Source organism: Drosophila bipectinata, chromosome 2L, assembly GCF_030179905.1.
Source record: "Drosophila bipectinata strain 14024-0381.07 chromosome 2L, DbipHiC1v2, whole genome shotgun sequence".
NCBI classification, from domain to species: domain Eukaryota; kingdom Metazoa; phylum Arthropoda; class Insecta; order Diptera; family Drosophilidae; genus Drosophila; species Drosophila bipectinata.
In genome coordinates this window covers 4,610,340-4,629,418 of record NC_091736.1, presented here as the reverse complement: position 1 = coordinate 4,629,418, position 19,079 = coordinate 4,610,340, and the positions used below count along the sequence as shown (strand labels likewise).

At 40.8% G+C, this 19,079-nt stretch overlaps 1 protein-coding gene across 7 annotated transcripts in view; it reads right to left on the bottom strand.

Moving 5' to 3' along the window:
- Positions 1-19,079, bottom strand: part of smog (G-protein coupled receptor 158 smog) — a 25,337-nt gene extending 6,258 nt beyond the window's left edge. For 2 of the 7 annotated variants that reach the window (XM_017240116.3, XM_017240120.3), the window contains exons 1-2: positions 17,158-17,706; positions 5,847-6,801 (exon numbers count right to left, since the gene is read on the bottom strand). In XM_017240116.3, the coding sequence (XP_017095605.3) occupies positions 5,847-6,650 (804 nt within the window). In that variant the 5' untranslated portion in view covers positions 6,651-6,801; positions 17,158-17,706. Of the gene's footprint in view, positions 1-5,846; positions 6,802-17,157; positions 17,707-18,904 lie in introns of those variants that run through there. The other 5 variants (XM_017240119.3, XM_017240121.3, XM_070277797.1 and 2 more) reach the window with 3 other exon arrangements.

Here is a 19,079-nt window from a genome sequence, read left to right as displayed (position 1 = left end):
GGGAAAACCCCATTTTCAAGGAATCCCATCACGAAAAATGGACAAAAAATTTAAAAAATATTTTGTGTCAGGATTTTAATGCAGAATGGTGGGAAATCGACCCAGAAATCGTTTAAGGTACTCCGCTTGAGAATCGGATAGGAATTGGGGAAGATATACCCGCCGCAGTGGGCCATATAGGGAAAAACCCCATTTTCAAGGGATCCCCTCACGAAAAATGGACAAAAAATCTAAAAAATATTTTGTCTCAGGATTTTAATGCAGAATGGTGGGAAATCGATCCAGAAATCGTTTAAGGTACTCCGCTTAAGAATTGGATGAGAATTGTGGAAGATATAGCCGTTCCCGGTAGCCATATAGGGGAAAACCCCATTTTCAAGGGATCCCATCACGAAAAATGGACAAAAACTCTAAAAAATATTTTGTCTCAGGATTTTAATGCAGAATGGTGGGAAATCGATTCAGAAATCGTTCAAGGTACTCCGCTTAAGAATCGGATCAGAATTTTGGAAGATATAGCCGTCCCCGTGGGCCATATAGGGGAAAACCCCATTTTAAGGGATCCCATCACGAAAAATGGACAAAAAGTGTAAAAAATATTATGTCTCAGGATTTTAATGCAGAATGGTGGGAAATCGATCCAGAAATCGTTTAAGGTACTCCGCTTAAGAATCGGATCAGAATTGTGGAAGATATAGCCGTCCCCGTGGGCCATTCAGGGAAAAACACCATTTTCAAGGGATCCCATCACGAAAAATGGACAAAAAATCTAAAAAATATTTTGTCTCAGGATTTTAATGCAGAATGGTGGGAAATTGACCCAGAAATCGTTAAAGGTACTCCGCTTGAGAATCGGATGAGAATTGTGGAAGATATAGCCGTCCCCGTGGGCTATACAGGGGAAAACCCCATTTTCAAGGGATCCCATCACGAAAAATGGAGAAAAAATCTAAAAAAAAATATTTTGTCTCAGGATTTTAATGGAGAATGGTGGGAAATCGATCCAGAAATCGTTTAAGGTACTCCGCTTGAGAATCGGATGAGAATTGTGGAAGATATAATCGTCCCCGTGGGCTATGTAGGGGAAAACCCCATTTTCAAGGGATCCCCTCACGAAAAATGGACAAAAAATCTAAAAAATATTTTGTCTCAGGATTTTAATGCAGAATGGTGGGAAATCGATCCAGAAATCGTTTAAGGTACTCCGCTTGAGAATCGGATGAGAATTGTGGAAGATATAATCGTCCCCGTGGGCTATGTAGGGGAAAACCCCATTTTCAAGGGATCCCATCACAAAAATGGACCAAAAATCTAAAAAATATTTTGTCTCAGGATTTTAATGCAGAATGGTGGGAAATCGATCCAGAAATCGTTTAAGGTACTCCGCTTGAGAATCGGATGAGAATTGTGGAAGATATAGCCGTCCCCGTGGGCCATATAGGGGAAAACCCCATTTTCAAGGGATCCCATCACGAAAAATGGACAAAAAATCTAAAAAATATTTTGTCTCAGGATTTTAATGCAGAATGGTGGGAAATCGATCCAGAAATCGTTTAAGGTACTCCGCATGAGAATCGGATGAGAATTGTGGAAGATATAATCGTCCCCGTGGGCTATGTAGGGGAAAACCCCATTTTCAAGGGATCCCCTCACGAAAAATGGACAAAAAATCTAAAAAATATTTTGTCTCAGGATTTTAATGCAGAATGGTGGGAAATCGATCCAGAAATCGTTTAAGGTACTCCGCATGAGAATCGGATGAGAATTGTGGAAGATATAATCGTCCCCGTGGGCTATGTAGGGGAAAACCCCATTTTCAAGGGATCCCCTCACGAAAAATGGACAAAAAATCTAAAAAATATTTTGTCTCAGGATTTTAATGCAGAATGGTGGGAAATCGATCCAGAAATCGTTTAAGGTACTCCGCATGAGAATCGGATGAGAATTGTGGAAGATATAATCGTCCCCGTGGGCTATGTAGGGGAAAACCCCATTTTCAAGGGATCCCCTCACGAAAAATGGACAAAAAATCTAAAAAATATTTTGTCTCAGGATTTTAATGCAGAATGGTGGGAAATCGATCCAGAAATCGTTTAAGGTACTCCGCATGAGAATCGGATGAGAATTGTGGAAGATATAATCGTCCCCGTGGGCTATGTAGGGGAAAACCCCATTTTAAGGGATCCCATCACGAAAAATGGACAAAAAGTGTAAAAAATATTATGTCTCAGGATTTTAATGCAGAATGGTGGGAAATCGATCCAGAAATCGTTTAAGGTACTCCGCATGAGAATCGGATGAGAATTGTGGAAGATATAATCGTCCCCGTGGGCTATGTAGGGGAAAACCCCATTTTCAAGGGATCCCCTCACGAAAAATGGACAAAAAATCTAAAAAATATTTTGTCTCAGGATTTTAATGCAGAATGGTGGGAAATCGATCCAGAAATCGTTTAAGGTACTCCGCATGAGAATCGGATGAGAATTGTGGAAGATATAATCGTCCCCGTGGGCTATGTAGGGGAAAACCCCATTTTCAAGGGATCCCCTCACGAAAAATGGACAAAAAATCTAAAAAATATTTTGTCTCAGGATTTTAATGCAGAATTGTGGGAAATCGATCCAGAAATCGTTTAAGGTACTCCGCTTGAGAATCGGATGAGAATTGTGGAAGATATAGCCGTCCCTGTGGGCCCAATAGGGAAAAACACCATTTAACCGCAAGGGAATATTTTTCCTATATACAATATCCTTTCTTGTTTTAAGAACTTCTCTACAATAACACTTTTACCCTTTTTCTTATTTCTGAGAGGTAAAGAACAAATGTATGTGGAAAACACTTGTAAATGGCGGCATCAGCCACAAAACACCAATATACACACCGAGTGTGTGTGCAATAAAACATGCATATTTATGCAAACATGGCCAAAACGAAAGCCTAGAAAACCAAACCCACACTTGAGGGTAATAAAATATATATTTCAAAATTATTTCAGTAAAAAACGATATCATTTTAAAACCTTTAGAATTATTTTTAAAAATATTTTGAAATCTATTTGGTTGCTAGAATTTTAACCGCAACTGTACTGACTTTGCGGCTGTGCCAAATGAAATCAGTAAAGCGCGTTTTACTGGCTTTTTAATGTCCATTCCGCCCTAACCCCGAAAGGCATTTCCATCTGCATTTTTCCGCCCGCTGTCAGCGTTCGGCATGTTGTGTTACAAAATTCCTACTTATGACCATAAAAATATTTACATGGCGTAACTGTATACGGGTCGTATGCTTGTTCCGCCGGCTTGTCATTTGCATGTTCTTGCCTTTATTTTCTAAGCTCTGGGCCCAGTGCCTAATGAATAAAATATGTCAGACAGTGGTTTCCTCTTTTAAGATTTTTCTTTTTTGTTTAGTGCTTTTGTTTTTGTATGTCTCGTTGGATGTTCTGGGGATGTTGACACACAGGGTTTAAAATGTGGCAGTACTGATATGTTCTATTTTGTATGATTTGTTAGTAATTAAATAGACATAAATTTGTAAGATTATTTGTTTATAATATTATATATTTAAATTCTATAGCTAAACTCCATAGTTTCTCCGCTTTAGCTTTAAAACGGCTATATCAGCAGCGCACCCATTCGCCTGCATTCTTTTTATTATTCAGAGAGACATGGTGAATGACATAAGCTGATTGCTACGGAAGTTGGTAATGGCCAAGTCGCCCGTGTGTGCGTTTGTGTTTTATTCATCAGATTATCATAAATGATATTGCTGAGTGGTAATGTTTTTAAATGTATATCTCTATAAATAATGAACTCATCATTCGCCAGCTTTGCTTTTAAACCAATTAGTCTGCTTAATGTTTTCTTGGTTTGCAATTAAAGTGCTTTCTTATTGATTTTTATTAGGTTATCGGGTGCCATTAAGTTTTAATTACTAATTATAAACAAAAAAAGGTTAAATTGATTAAAAAAGAAAATGACTTTAATGGCACCACATGCGTGTCCAGCATCACCTCCAAAAATAAAATACAACACACTTATTAATAACTTTCCAACTTCCACGGTTGTTAGCCAAACAACACGCACACTCGAAGGACCAAAAAAATGGAGGGAAAACTTTCTCCTCGGAGAAAGAGCAGCCCCAGCAGCCACAATAGGAGCAACAATAAGGCTTGACATGAAATTCGACAAGGCACACTGGCTGCTGACCACAAGGATATACCCAGAGCGAGAGAAAGACAGGAGCAGGACCGGGACCAGACAAAAGCCAAGACCAAGTCCAAGCTGGCATCTGTCAGCTGCTGTTGCCAGGCGTCATATTTATTTTTATTATTTCATCCGGCATTCAGTTGGGTCCACTCGAGATTCAAATCGCAACAAGGATGCTCTACGGCAATATCCAAAATTCCCTTCATTTTTTGTTCATGCCCGCCCCTGGGCCCGGGGCACATTGTTTGCCATTTAATTACAGCAGGACCTCGCGATTGCGTCAGTGAATGTTTGTTGGGTAATCGATTCGAGCACGTCACGTATTGGCCTCTGTTTGCACCGTCAACTTATTGAATATTTATACTTGATTCGCGTAGTGGGCTGCTAATAATAGCAATCTAAGGAACTGACAGGCTGCCAGTCTGCCAGTCGTCCTGCTGTTGGTTAGCATGTCCTGTTGGTGGGCCACCACACAGCTGGTTGTTGTTTAAAGTCCTTGCCTGTGATTGTCATGCAAATTCAATTTAAATATTGTGATGAACACACGGAAAAATATGAAATAATTAAATTAATTGAATTTACTTTGTGTGCGAAAAAGGATATGCCAGCACTTAAAAAAAGGATATTTTTTATTATTCAATTTCTGTTTAAGATATCTCTTAAATGCCTTTAATGACTATCCTGTTAAAGTTATATAAACGTATTCAAAAAATAAATTTTTCTTTGAGTGTCCTTTGCCACCGGAATGTGCTCGGCTCACTTCATTAGCATCTCTTAATTAACTTGTAAGGAAGAATATAAACTAGGCAAAGGGGATGACGGCAGCTCATATGACATGCTGTCAAGACAGGCCACAACTCTTTCCCAAATCCCGCGGTTTTCTATGTAATACCCACACCTCCATCTCCCCGTACTGCCAAAAAGTTTCCTACGACATCTTCTTGCGTCAGCCATGGCGTATGCGTAATATTTTTTACGACAATCAACAAGGTGGGCGGGAATTCTGGGATAAAAACGGAAACGGAAAACGGGGTGGGTCTGTGACTGCTGGGGGTGATGGCTGTAGGAATTTGAATTTTGTGAGCGCAGATTTTCGCAAAGATTTGTGTCAGCAGGAAAGCCAAGGAGAGACCGAAACGAGGAGCAAGCTATCTGCTATCTCAGCAATTTTATTGATTATTACCCCTCGTCCGACGTCAGCGCAGCCGAAAGGACTCGCCCCGGCATTGGCAATTTTGTAAATTGTCGTTAATTGTCTCCGCCCCGGGTCGATGCGGTGCAAGCTGCACTCGTTCTCACAGACGTCCGACGTCCGTCAAAAGTTATGAAAGGCGAAGGTGAACTTCCATACTTAGAGTCAACTTTTGCATTTCCTTGATTACTCCAAGACTTGGGCTACTAAATTGCACGTTTTTGCTATTCTTGGAAATTCCACTTAGCCCCGATCAAGGAAGTACTTGTCGAAACTAAGAGAAAAGTTTCAGCTCTTGGCCCGACTTACTATTGCATTGAATTGTAAAGTGGCTTACTTTATATCTTGTGTAGATTTCTGTTTATTTTAGTTTAGGTTCTAGAGGTCTAACAGAATACCTTATTTTTGAAACTCTAATCTCTATCATTAAAGCTGAACTTTACACTCACCGGCTCATCGGGCTGGGTTTCCAGAACTTTTGGCTCACACTTCTCCTCGCTACCTTCCGTCGTGGCAGCTGGGACCCCTTCCGATTTGGGCATCCTGGCCGATGCTGCTGCTGCGCCAGGACCTGGTGTTGTTGTGGTAGCAGTTGCCGGCGTTGTGGGGGTGGCGCTGCGCTTTCGCAAACGGAAGCGCTCCGCTCGACTGAGAGCCGACACCACGCTGGCGGTGGGTGTTAGCTCCTCGAAATCCAGGGCGGAGGCATCGTGCAGATGGAACTGCCGCCCCTCCAGCCCCTCGTCCTGTTCCAGATCTGGCTCCTGGGAATCCGCCAGATCGTAGGTGGAGGCAATACTGTTCGGTGGCAGATGGGCGCGCTTATAGTAGGCCAAAAGAGCATCGCGCCGGTTCTCGCGGGAGATGAACGAGGAGGGGGAGGCGGCCACCGTGGCAAGGCCGACTATCAAAAGCACCAGCAGCAAATAGAGCGTATTTAATTGTGTACTTGGTGTTGCAATGTTGCTGTTGCAATTGCTGCTGTTTGTGTTTTTGCTTTTTCTGCTGATGTTTCTGCTGCTGCACTTCAATGTTGATGATGTTGCATTTGCATTTGTTGTTCGTTGGTTTTCTGGTTCCGTTCTCAGGTGGTTTCGATCTCTGTGGTTTCTGTTGTTGCTGTCTCTTCGGTTGCAATTGCTTTCTTGAGTATTTGTTTGATTTTGGTGGCATTTCTTTTGATAGTTTTTGCTTTCCAGCATTGAACTCTGAGCTGTTTCCGTTTTTGACTTTGTTGCTATGCACAGTTCCATATCACTGATGTTGTTTTTTTGTTTTTAAATATTTTTTTTGCTGTTTTTTTTTTTATTTTTTTGTTTTCCTCGGAGCGTTAGAAAAAGTTACTCGAGGGTGTGGCAGCTTCGACAGGTATAAACAGAAATTGTGGCACAGTGACGCGCTCATCTGCGAATATTAGAAAAGTTTTTGTTTCGTTATGGTTTAGACAGAAAATAAATTAAAACTTGGCTTTGTTCTTCCACAAAAGAGTGTTACATGTGGTAAACCATATTGAAAAATAATAAAAAGGTAACCACTTCATGGCTTCATTTTAAATAAACCCAATTATATTCTTGGTAAGTGATTGCCTTTTTTAATTCAATCCTTTCTATATTTGTATTTAATTAACTTTGTCAAATAAATACACAAATATTGCAACAACTAAACTGATTCCAATTGCACTATCAGTACCGAAACCAAAACTGACATTTCCACAAAGATTCCGCCAAATGACAGTTTTTATTGCTGTGCGAATTGGAATTTAATTGAGAAACCTCCACAAACATTTTCGGTGGCAGGCTATTTGTGGAAAGTGGGTGGAAAGTATCCACTAACCCAGGGGACTAGGGAATACTCTTTAAACAGTCTTTAATATAAAATATTAGGAGTAATATTGGCTTACACGTTTAAAGCCTGTAACTTATTTATACAAAAATAATTTTTAAATATCATAAAGGATTTAATTAAATATATTCCTTTCTATATATAATACATACTCCAGTCTATATCTTCAGTCTCTCCCTATTACAAAACCCCAAACTCTCTGTAGACCCACTGGTATTTCCCTTTTCTGCTGAATGTTGCAATAATTAAACCATTTTAAATGGTTCAGCTTGTGCAAAGTGGTTAGCTGTTCTTTCTGCCATTTCGCCACTCCCACTAGTGGAATCAGTGCAAAAACGAGCAAAAAAAAATGGCTTTCAAAGCTACGAAGCCCCAAGAGACTGGGCGTGGCACTTGCTGCACTCAAGTGTCGCCCGGCGGTATGCTATAATTTTTTTTGTGTTTCTCGACAAGCTCTCCTGCTGCTTGTGCTGCTGCTGCTGGCAATTTGCTATTCTGATTTATGAATATGCACAACGTGCTGAAATGTATAGCCAGGATATTCATGAGGGTACACGGCCCAGTCCAAGGCTCTGTATTAGCCACGTCAATGCGATGACAGGCCGCAAATTGGTCAAGCGATTGGGACGATTGTGCTGGAAGGCAAACAGGTGTAAAAACAATTTCCGCTAATTGAAATTAATTTTCATGGCTGCAACTGCATGGATGGAGGCCTGGCTTTTTTTTCGGGAGGCGGAGGCAGGTGGGCAGTTCTGGATGGGGATGGGGGGCAGATTGAAAGTCGGGAATAGTTGGCACATGCGCCATAAACAAGTTGTGATTACGTGATTTGGCCAGATGCCAGCAGCCAGCAGAGGAAGAGCTGGGATGCAGTGAGGATAAAGGCAGGCTTCATATCCATTGTGGAGCTATTAAATTTGCATATTTTCAAGCGAAAATTATGGCATAATTTTGGCCTAACATATGGTATATTAAAGTCTGGTTATAGAGGAGAGTTTTCCTATTTTATTGACCTTCCTTTAATGGTCCTAAGTGAGCCCTATTCAAATGCAAAAAACTATCTTTATATCTTTCAGAAACATACTATTTAATTAAAATTCAGTTTTATAAAAACCCTTACTTTTTCACAGTGCTGTGAACAAAAACCAGAGCCAAGCTCATGTACTGCCAAGAATTTTTTTTCCATTTGATCCGTGTTGTTGCAGCCTGTTTTCTGCCTGGCTGGGCTCACCTGGCCTCACCTTGACACTCGCTCAACTGCAGCTAATGCGGTAAGGATGCGAGAATGTATCTCTATCTGGCTATCTGTATCTGCAACTGTATCTGTATATGGGCGTGTGCCATTTTGTGGCATATTCTGTTTTTCAATTAACCAGAATACGGTTGCAGTTGCCATCATGTCATGCTCAACTGTCTTGTTCGGTGTCATATAACGGCCCAGCCAGGTGCCTTTAGGAGGGAGAAACATTGGTTCAAGTTGCATGTTTAAAGTTCCACAATTGCCCCGTTTGTTTGTCAGCTGTCTTGACTTTGGTTTTGGCCAAAACCAACCCAAATACCAAAGTAAGAAATCACAAATCACTTGCACACAGGCGGCATTTCAATCCGAAATTGGATTTGTTGAGGTTGCTGTCACTCCCTTTATATATCACTCCTTGACAAGTTCGGTATGCAAATTTCATGGACAAACAACAGAAGGATATTCTGTCATTCCCCCGCTGTTATTCCACAACTGTTGAATATTTATATTTTCAGGCAATTATTTTATGTTTTGTGTGCAAAGCAATCAAAACGATATTTTCTGATGAAACTGACTTTAAAACGGGCGGGGTGGGGTCTTAAGAGGATTGGAATATATTAGGGATTTGTCTATCAAACATCTTGCCAGGAGTGGTCTAATGAAGTCATTCAGTGACTTTCTGCAATGCATTTTTAGTGCATTGTTAGCTTAATTTAATAATTGGTAAACAATAAAATAGAGCCGATCAGAAGGGCTTTGTCGTTCAATCCATATAGTTATGGCCAGCAAGAAACTACTAGTATTTATGAGATATTTTAGGAGATTGTTTGACTAAACAAACAAAGAGTCCTGCGGATACCGGATGTGTGGGCGTGTGAGTGTGAGTGTCAGTTCATCAATTTGAGTGAAGATGAATCCTGAGGCTCGAGGCGTGTCTCGACATCCAATGTCTTGGGGCTCATGGCAACATAATGAGCTAAAAATAGCAGAAACCAAGAGTGAGCGAGACAAAAGGCCGGAGGTACTGTTAGTTGGGGGTGAGAGGCACGTGTGTGTGTCTCTGTCTGTGTCTGTGGCTGAGACAAGAGCGCTTTTCATTAGACAAATGCTATTTGGCACATACACACCCATACACAAAAAAACACACATACATATACATTTATTCGCATGTGAAGAAAGAGAGACAAAGCCAGGGCGTGAAACAATCAAACAATGCAACAAAACACGCACACACTCACACGCAAAATGGTTAACAATTAAACAATGAGAGAGCAACAAGCCAAGCAATTGCAGAAGGAGAGGCAAAAGCAAAAATAAAATCAAAAGCAACACCAACACCAACAAAAAACAAGCAACTATAATGACAAGAAGAAGCAGCCAGGAGCAGGAGCAGGGGCAGAGACTACTAGAGTGCCGCTGACATCCTCGAGGACAAATTGTTCGCCGGTCGCACTCACAGCATTCCATTGTATAATGTCCCGTTTTGCTTAAATCAGCTCAAGCAGCGGCCACGCCTCCTCAACCTCCATCCTCCTTAGCACCCTCACACCCCCAAAAAATATATATAAAAAAAAGGAGCCCCAACAAGCCAACAAATCAGAGAACATCGCTTGAAATCGCTTTCCCCTTGGTGCCTTTGTCGGAATATTTTTGGCTAAAAGCTTCGAGTGCCGGTCCCAAAACACTTTTCCAATTAGGCCTTCTCCTAGATATATATATTGCGACACACATTTCTGTAGTGTAAACAGTGTTTCTTGGCCCAAACGGGTTTTTTTCCGGAAAATAAATAATAAAATTCAAAGTCTTCTATTTCAGACTTTGATAAATGGCTCGCCATTTTTGAGATTTATCTAAAAGATGTATATTTTTCGCAAAAGCTTGTCTGTTCCTCAAACAGATTCACAAATTCATGATAAACTTTAGGGATTTTAAGGATCCTCTAGGAAAGTTTATTAAAAACACATTACTTTTAATTACATGCAAATGCCCATTTTCGAGGATGGCCTGTAGAACAGAGAGTGGAAAATAAAAACAAATTTTAAGGAAGAAACAGCATTGTAATGGCTGCTCTATTTTTTCGGCAACTGGGCAGAGGAGTGGATGTGGATGCAAAACCCTTACAAGGACGTGGACATTGTTGTACAACAATCGTTTTAATCACTTTTCAGGGTCTGCTGCCGCCTTTGCCTTTGGATGGCCCACATTTTTTGGGGGAGACTGTTTACATGCACAATTTACTCAAGTGCTGCGAGTGTTTATATCATTAAAAGGACGACCATGTCCTCGGTATCCTTAGGACCTCATTTTTGAATGGGTCTTGTAGCTCAGTCTTTTTTCTTTCCTGATTGGGTTAACAAATAATAATGCAGCACTTGACTTTTTGTGCAGAGAACAATCGCAAGTGTTTGACCCAGAAAAGTATGCTATGATTTTCGTAAACCCCTTTTTCAATTCAAAATAATCAGATGGTGGGCCTGTTTGCGATTATACATCACATATCCTTTGTGCGGATGTATATTTTATAAGACTAAATACAAGTATGTATTTGCCTTTATAGACAAGCGGCTCTTTGGCTATAATCTACTTGGCCTACTTGGGCTAAGTGCGCTTTTAGATAAAGTCGCTACCGAGTCGGCTTGGCACGCACAAGCGATGAAGGGGGTTGGTGAAAAAAAGGGGGGAGAACCGGATGGGGAAGGTGGAAGGTCGCCGGCTTGGGTTCCCCTTCAAAATGTCGAAGGCTTGTCGTAACTGTGTGTGTGTGTGTGTGTGTGTGCGAGTGGGTGTGTCTAATGTTATGCTGCGGCATAATTTGTTGCTTGAAGTGAAAAATTGTCAAGCACACTCAACGTTTATATACAGCAACAAAATTGAACTTTTCGAGGTCATAGCTTTTTATTAGCTTTGTTGTTGCTGGCCTTTGGAAAGACGCTATGAATTCCAAGAAGAGCCAGCGTTGAAAAAAAGGAAATATATACTGTACTGTCTAAGAAAATTTTCCTATAGAATGGAATATGACGGAATGACTGATACTTATTACATGGTCCAATGAAAAAATATATCTAAATAGCAATAACATCTTAAGCCTGTTTTTATTAAATTTAAAACCCAATATCGAAAACTCTTGTAAGAGTGAGAAAAATTTGACCAAATCAAATAGTCGGCTTACATTTTCCGTTTATTTCGCTTGGAAGAGCGTGAAAAAGTGTCGCTCGGATTGCTGTTTCGATTGCCATTTACAAACAACGCTTTTTCCATTTTCGCTTTTCGTAGAAAAGTTCAAATTTCACTTGATTTTATTTCGAACCATTCTATTTGTGCAGCGTGTGTGAGTCCCAGACTTCTCCTGCGCCCGGATCCTGTTCCTTTTCCTGGGCGTAGCGGAGCTGTGTACAACATGCATCCAATATGTGTATCTAAAGTGCAGTCAAGCGGCAACACAACATGGAAAGCGGATGGCAGGATACGGGGCTCGAGGCGGGGGTGTACTCTTCTGGCCAGGACAAAGCCACTCTTAGCCGGTGTCATTTGAGGCTGAGCCGTAACCAAGGGAAACCAAGGGAGGCGGGTAGCCTGGCCGGGCCCATGGCAAAGGCCAAATATAATTGCATAAGAAAATGCAGAGCATAAATATCTTAAAGGCTTGCCGTCCTGGTGGGCTCTTAATAAAGCCTCAAGGACCATTATTATGCAGGAGAGGGGCTAGGACTGATACTGATATGTCACACAAGGCACTTAGGATATCTATCGAAACTGTTAGCCAATATGTGGGGATTAAGTGTACAAGTAACGATGCCAATATCCATGTACGTTAAGATATAAATAATTGACAAGCCTTATATCTGCAGGTATCCCAAATAGGCTATTAATGTTCAAGGGTTTCTCTTGATTCGTTAATTATAATTCAATAAATTCTAACAATTTGGCAATGGCTATAAAGTTTAGACTCTGAATCTGACCGTAGTCCTTTGTTTGTAAACAATTATTATTAATTTCTTAAATTGGGTAATGAACTAATAACTTACAAAGTATAATTGAATCTAAAATGTTTGAAAACTTCCTTTCTAACTCTTCATAAACTAATTTTGCAAAACCTGGTTAACAAAAAGCATTGGCTTACTGTGTTTAGAAGCCATCAGATACATATATATTGCTTCCCTCACAAATCTAAATTAAATCCTCACAATACAATGATATAAATTACGATGCCCGACTAATTAGTTCCTTTTACCACCCGGGGACATTGTGATTCCTTTGGCAGGACTCGGCAGAACTTTCTCCGCTTCCTTAATCTCTGTGCTCTTTGTTTTAAGAAAGCCACTTCCATCCCATTCTTTGGCCAGCAACAGGCATTTTATTCTTGACTCCTCCGGACCCCACATCCCTGGATGGCATCGGGAGGCCAAGACAATAAAGCCAACAGGCTAGAGCCAACTGCCAACTGTGGGTCCGTGGGTCTTTGGACCAAACAAAGCAACAGCAGCAGCAAAGGCATGGCACCACATAAAAAGCGCCATAAAAAACCGGAGTGAAGCGGAGACTAGCGCACCATAAAACCGAACAATTGCCAAAAATCAAATGTGACAACTTTTACCAAAATTAAAATCAGCCAAAGTAAAGCCAAAACATCCAGCGGGCAGGGCACAGAAAATAGACCATAAAGGCAGGAAACAGGAAGAAAACGAATCTTAAAACTGGGCATGGGTGTTTTCTTTTTATTTGTTTTTTTTTTTTCGACGGCAATAAAGAGGGACGAGTGACTAGCCTGGTCTAGTCTGGGTCCGAATCATTGATGCCAAACGGAAATGTGCGCACTTTCAAGAAGTGCACTAAAAATGGCGACGAGCACTTCCGCTGATGGTTCTGGTTGGTCTGGTCTCCGGCACAGTGAGCTATACAGGACCAAATCAAGGAAACATTGATAACCAAACTTAGGGTTCAAATAAATAAGTAGTATTAAGGTCAGATAACTAATTCTCTGCAGGGTGTTAGTTTTTATAGGCAATTTTAGAGACTTAGTGGGCTAATTTACTAAACTTTTTTTTCCTGACACTATTGATCAAATTGCAGGTTTTAATAATAAACTCTCACCTTATTCTAATTAAGGTTGAAATTTTGAAAACCCTTCTGGCAGTAATGCAATTTCCTGAATTTGAGCCACAGTGAAATGGAAACTTAGACTGCTACTCGAAAGGACTCGTGATTTTTTGCTGGCTATGGCCACACCCTCACCCACACTTTGGGGATGAAAGGGATGAAGGACTGAACAAATGTTCGCATGAAAGTTGAATGATAGTTGCAAACAGCAGACTAGACTTCAAATCACGAGCTCGGCACGAACCGAGAAAACAGAAAACGACGGCAGTAAAGAGGAATCGCAATTGCAGGCCACGTCCGGGACTATGGACTCCGTCTCCGGACGGAGAATGATGTCGGGTATGTAAACAAGCGGTGTTTTGCAAGTAATTCCAAATTGCATTTAAAGTGCCTTAAATGCCTGAAATTAGAACTGTTACTGAAATGGGACGGAGCTTCATTAGCGCAGCTTGTGCGGACAACATGGCGTATGATTAATATCATGACAAGTAAGTAATGAACTTTGCTTTGCCGTCGACATAATCATCATGCAGGAGGGCATCCTTCCGACTATTTTGGGGCGGGACTTGGTGGCTAATTGCTAATGCCAGCCAACCTAGTGTTGCATAACAGCCGCTCCGGAACATTAGGACTGCCACCGGATTTGCCACTGCCACTGGCACTGCCAACCGAAACGGCTGCTCACTTGAGCAGAAACGGAGCGTTTGGCCTGGAAACAGGCAATAAAATTTGGTCAAAACGCAAAGGCAAAGGCATATAGATAAGCGTCAAACAGTTCACACATTTTCATCCCTCCCCCGCGCTGGAAATGCGCTCAAGCGTGAATATTAAACGTTTGCTTAGAAATGTCGGAGCTCTAGGCCTTCCTCCTCCCGTCTCATTTCCTCGACAACTTCGTCCAGGCGACATGGCACAGGGACAGGCCCAGGCACAGGCTCAGACACAGCCAGGCACAGGCACAGTGTTTGGCCAAACTTTCGACGCTGGCCCGAAAGTTCTGGACGGACCGAAAAGTTTGTCTTCGCATTGGAAACGGAGAGCAGATATGTAAATACTCCTACATGCAAAATGGAAATTTTCAGATAGCTTTAGTTTAGTTAAGCAACGAGCTGGAAGATCGCCGGCCACCAATTAGACCAGTTTTTAGGAAATTTAATTTTAGATAAGGGTTGGGAGTTCATTTTCATAAAAAACCAGAGCAGTTTGTTTAAAATACCATAGCTATTATCATAAATAATAAATTAATCATATATTCCCTGATTTTCAGAGTCTCTGTCTCGAGATAAATTCAAAATTCAGATGAAATTTAAATGTCTTTTATGAACCTGAGCTCCGAACATAATCGACAGCCTTGTGAGGTGGGTCCTTCCTATGCAAACACACATAAATATATATATATAACTTATATATATGTATACTTAACAACACATTTGACTGCCCAAATTGAGGCGAAGAGCACTCGCTTTGCTTTGATATTAAAAAGGTGAGTGACGAGGGGACTAGGGTTCGGAAGGCCTTTGGAAGTTTGGGTGTCCTGGCAATCCGGTTTTGATCTTTGCAGCGTGATAATTCCCCATTCGGAAGCCATTTCGGCCATGTGCTAATCACAGCGCGTGTCCTTGGAAAGAGGACTTTAGTCCCGAAATGAGAAATAGAATTCAATACACTACCGCCAGAGGCTAAAGCACTTTAAATCGTAGATTGAGTTGCTCCTAGACTGCATACCCATTGCATACCCATTCTGCATTAATATGCAAAGCACGCGGCACGTCATTAGTGGCGTTTGGTGATGAAAAGGGGGAGTAACCGGATGGTGGGTGAAAGTGGCAGTGGCATGGACAGGGTGGGGTAACGCCTGAGTGTTGGTGAGTCAACATAATGAATTATGCCACGCCTAGCGTGTACACAGCAGCCAGCGAGGCCCATCGCAGAAATCCAATAAAAATTCAATAAATTCCGCACAAAAACCAGCCACAAATGCGGTCATAAAAAGAGCATTACTTATTAAAAAAAAAAGGATATATACTTTGAAATATTGTTTTTTTAAACATTTCTAAATTAAATAGCCCTACTACTAGTATAGCTATTTTTTCCTACGCACCTGTTTATTAATATCTTAAGAAAGGACCTCTTTATGTGACCATGCTTAAAATAGTCCTGCTCAGAAAAGGGCAGAAGTAAAATAGGAAAAAGAAAACACTCTCACACATAATTTACTTTTCAATTTTCTTTGCAGTGTGGGCGGAAGTGGGAGTGGCTGGGCGGTAGTGTCTGCGTGAGCGGCGCCTATAAATAGACAGTGGGAATGGCAAATGCCAAAAGCGACAACCGGAAGTCGCAGGAGTCGATGATATATAGTCGGGAATCATGGGGTCTGGGCAGAAGGCAAGGTCTGTGTAAGAAATCAACTACTTACTGGACTTGGCAAACAAAATAAAATAAATGGTGATTAGGAGAAGGTTGCTAATGATATATTACTTCCTTTAATTCAAGTAATGCTGCCTATAAATAAAATTAAACCTAAACAAACAACTTAATAGCCAGAATTTATATCAAAATATTTACGCAAATCTTTAAAGTCGGTCAACGGCTATTATATATTCGTAGATTCTTAAGGATATGATATTAAACACAATATGCTTTGATACTAAGCACGAGATAAGGAACACATCTTCACTATGATGGACCCAAACTATTAAGATTATATCTTCATCCACAAAGCTATAAAGACGTTTCATCTCTTTGCCTTTTCGGTCCGGCCTCTCAATATTAAATTTCATAAAAATTGTGCGTGTCCTCGCCGCCTTCCATGTCCTGGCCGCCATCTGGTGGCGGGTCGTAATTAATTTACGACAGAAATAGGGTTAATATCGCCAGAGCACCGAACGGCACTCTGTAATATATAGAGAATACTGATGGCCCGATGGCCCGGCCTCCGGTTTCGTATCAGAGATTCAAGCTCTGCCGCTCTGCCCTGCTCCTGTCAACACAGTCATCAACTGACTGTCTCTCAAATTGCTGTCATTGCTGCGGACACGGATGCGGATGAGGATGAGGATAGCAATGGGAATGTGGAGAAGGCGATGGATGCGGTCGCGGACCTTTTTCCTTCCCTTTTCGAGATGCCTTCAGGCAAATGATGCCTATTTGATCGGGGCCAAAGGATAAACAAAACGAGCTAGCAACGCAACGCAGCAAAAAAATCGAGGCAGAGAGTTATGGTTAAGAATCTAGACTAAGTGATACCGGGTGATCAGTTCTAGACTTGGATTATAAGATTATCTTTTTATAACATATAGTTTGAAACTGAAAACTGATTAAAAGAAATAATGATACAAAGATACCTGATAACTAGAACCTAGCTAAACCAACACCTTAAGCTCTTCTTCCTTTGGAGCCAACATACCCCCCCAAACTTGACAATAACATGGTACAAGAGGCTCCAAACAAAATGAGAAAACGCACAAAAAAAATGAAGGAAAAAGGAAGCTTAAGCGAAGGCGGCAAAAGCAAAGCCAAAGCCAAAAGCCTGCCCCCCATCCAAGGGTCCGAAGTCAGTAAGACAGCGAGGACATACTAACCTAAAGTTATATGGCCTGGGTCAGCAGTTGCCAGTTACGCCTTTTCCATGGTTAACCAATTCACTTTTGTCGCTCCTCTCGTTGATGCTGCTTCTGGCATGAGCGGAGGGGTCTATTTATTTTTTGAATTCTTTTTTTTTTTGTATTTCTTTTGGTGGTGCTGCTTTCTATGTAAATTTTTATGAGCGCGCGCATCAAATAAAATTAATTCCAAAAATTGTTGTTGATTTTGTCTCGTTTGTAACCGGGTTAGCTGGGTTGGTTGCAGTTGGCTGAGTTGGGTGAGTTGCTTTTATCGCGGGCTTAAACCAGAGGGTTTATTCCGTGCTAGTAGTAGTTGTTTTGGCTGGTAGAATTAAATTATACGCCACATTATTTTGATATTTTTATTGGTTGATTTTTCGTATTGATATTTGAACTTGAATTTGTTTTCGTTTTAAGTTTTTGATTCATTTGCAAGTGGTCAGTACACAAGGATCTCTTAGATCTCTTCTATTTCTTGATAGCTATTTCAAAAATATATGAATTTTTGTGCTTTAGTTCCAAGTAACTTTAAAGTAGCATTCTTGGCTTAGTCAATACGAGGAAGCAACCCCACAAAGTATGCAATAAAAAGTTTCAGGATTAAACAAAACTTTCAAGAAAAACATTTTTCTTTCAGAAATCTCCAGAAATCTTGGCTGATTTATTGAAGAACTACTCTAACTTGGTTTTTTTTAGAAAAATACTAAGCTGAGTTACCCAAATACTTTTTTAAAAAATCTTTCTTACTATTTTCAACCATTAAGGAAGCAGATTTTGTTTAATTTTATTAATAAATTTAAAATATCAGAACCAATTTTAAAATTAAAATGACAAACTCTATAAAGTTTATTAAAGTGAAAAAAAATCCATGACTCTGAAACTTTTTTCACATTAAATAGATTCCTTTGCCGTTCTCGCACGCACCTCATCCTTTCATATCCTTGCTTCCCCTATTCTTCTTTGTTTTGTTGCTCCTCGGCGGATTTTTTTTTTTTTGCTCCTGGCTTCTATAAAGCACGCTTTCAAAATAACTCTAGGATACACAAAAAGACATCCTGTGGCCCCGAATGCGTGTGAGTGTCTACGTTTGTATGTGTGTGTGTGTGCCGCCTGTTACGTGGAAGTATTTATGTATGTGTGTGTGTGAAAGGTGAAACTTTGGCCTGCTGGCAGGAACGGAAATCCTTGTTGTTGATAATTCGGGTGTACGAATTTGGCTAAAAAAAGGGAACGACAAATTAACGACGAAATGGCAAACCGAATCAAAAACGAAACGAATCGACAACGACAACGAAAACGAGGCGGGATTGCACGAGAATTGCGTATAAAAATATATATTTTGCCCATAAATTAAACGATTTGCACACCAAAAGCGGGATGGCCACCACGCGCGCAAAACTAACGGAGCGGCGTCACATACACTCAGGCATATCCTGGCAGGATTTCGGCTTTCGTGCGTGCCTGTATGCGTGCGCTTTATTATGGCTGTGTGTGTGTGTATGTCGATGTGTCGGTGTGAGTGTGTATTAATGCCGCCACAGAGCTAAGCGCGCAAAAACCGACAGATACACGAGCATTTAACACCCAAAAAATGCGTGGCGCATGTTGAAAAGGCTGCTCCTTTTTCTTTTTGTAAGCTCAAAAAAAACTCCGGTTACGTTCGATATTTTTCTTCGCCTTTGGCTGCGTAACCACGGGATTTTACACAATTTTTTTCACATACTTCACGGATTCAGGATATTTTTTTTTTACAATTTCTTTTCCTCCTTTTTTTTTCTTGTTGGTTAGGCACTGGTCAAAACTTGGTTTCCCCTGTGGCAACGGCGCCTCAAAAACGAAGCGTGTGCGTTCGCGCTTGTGTCCTTTACTCAATTGTGTTCTCCGTATCCTTAGAGCAC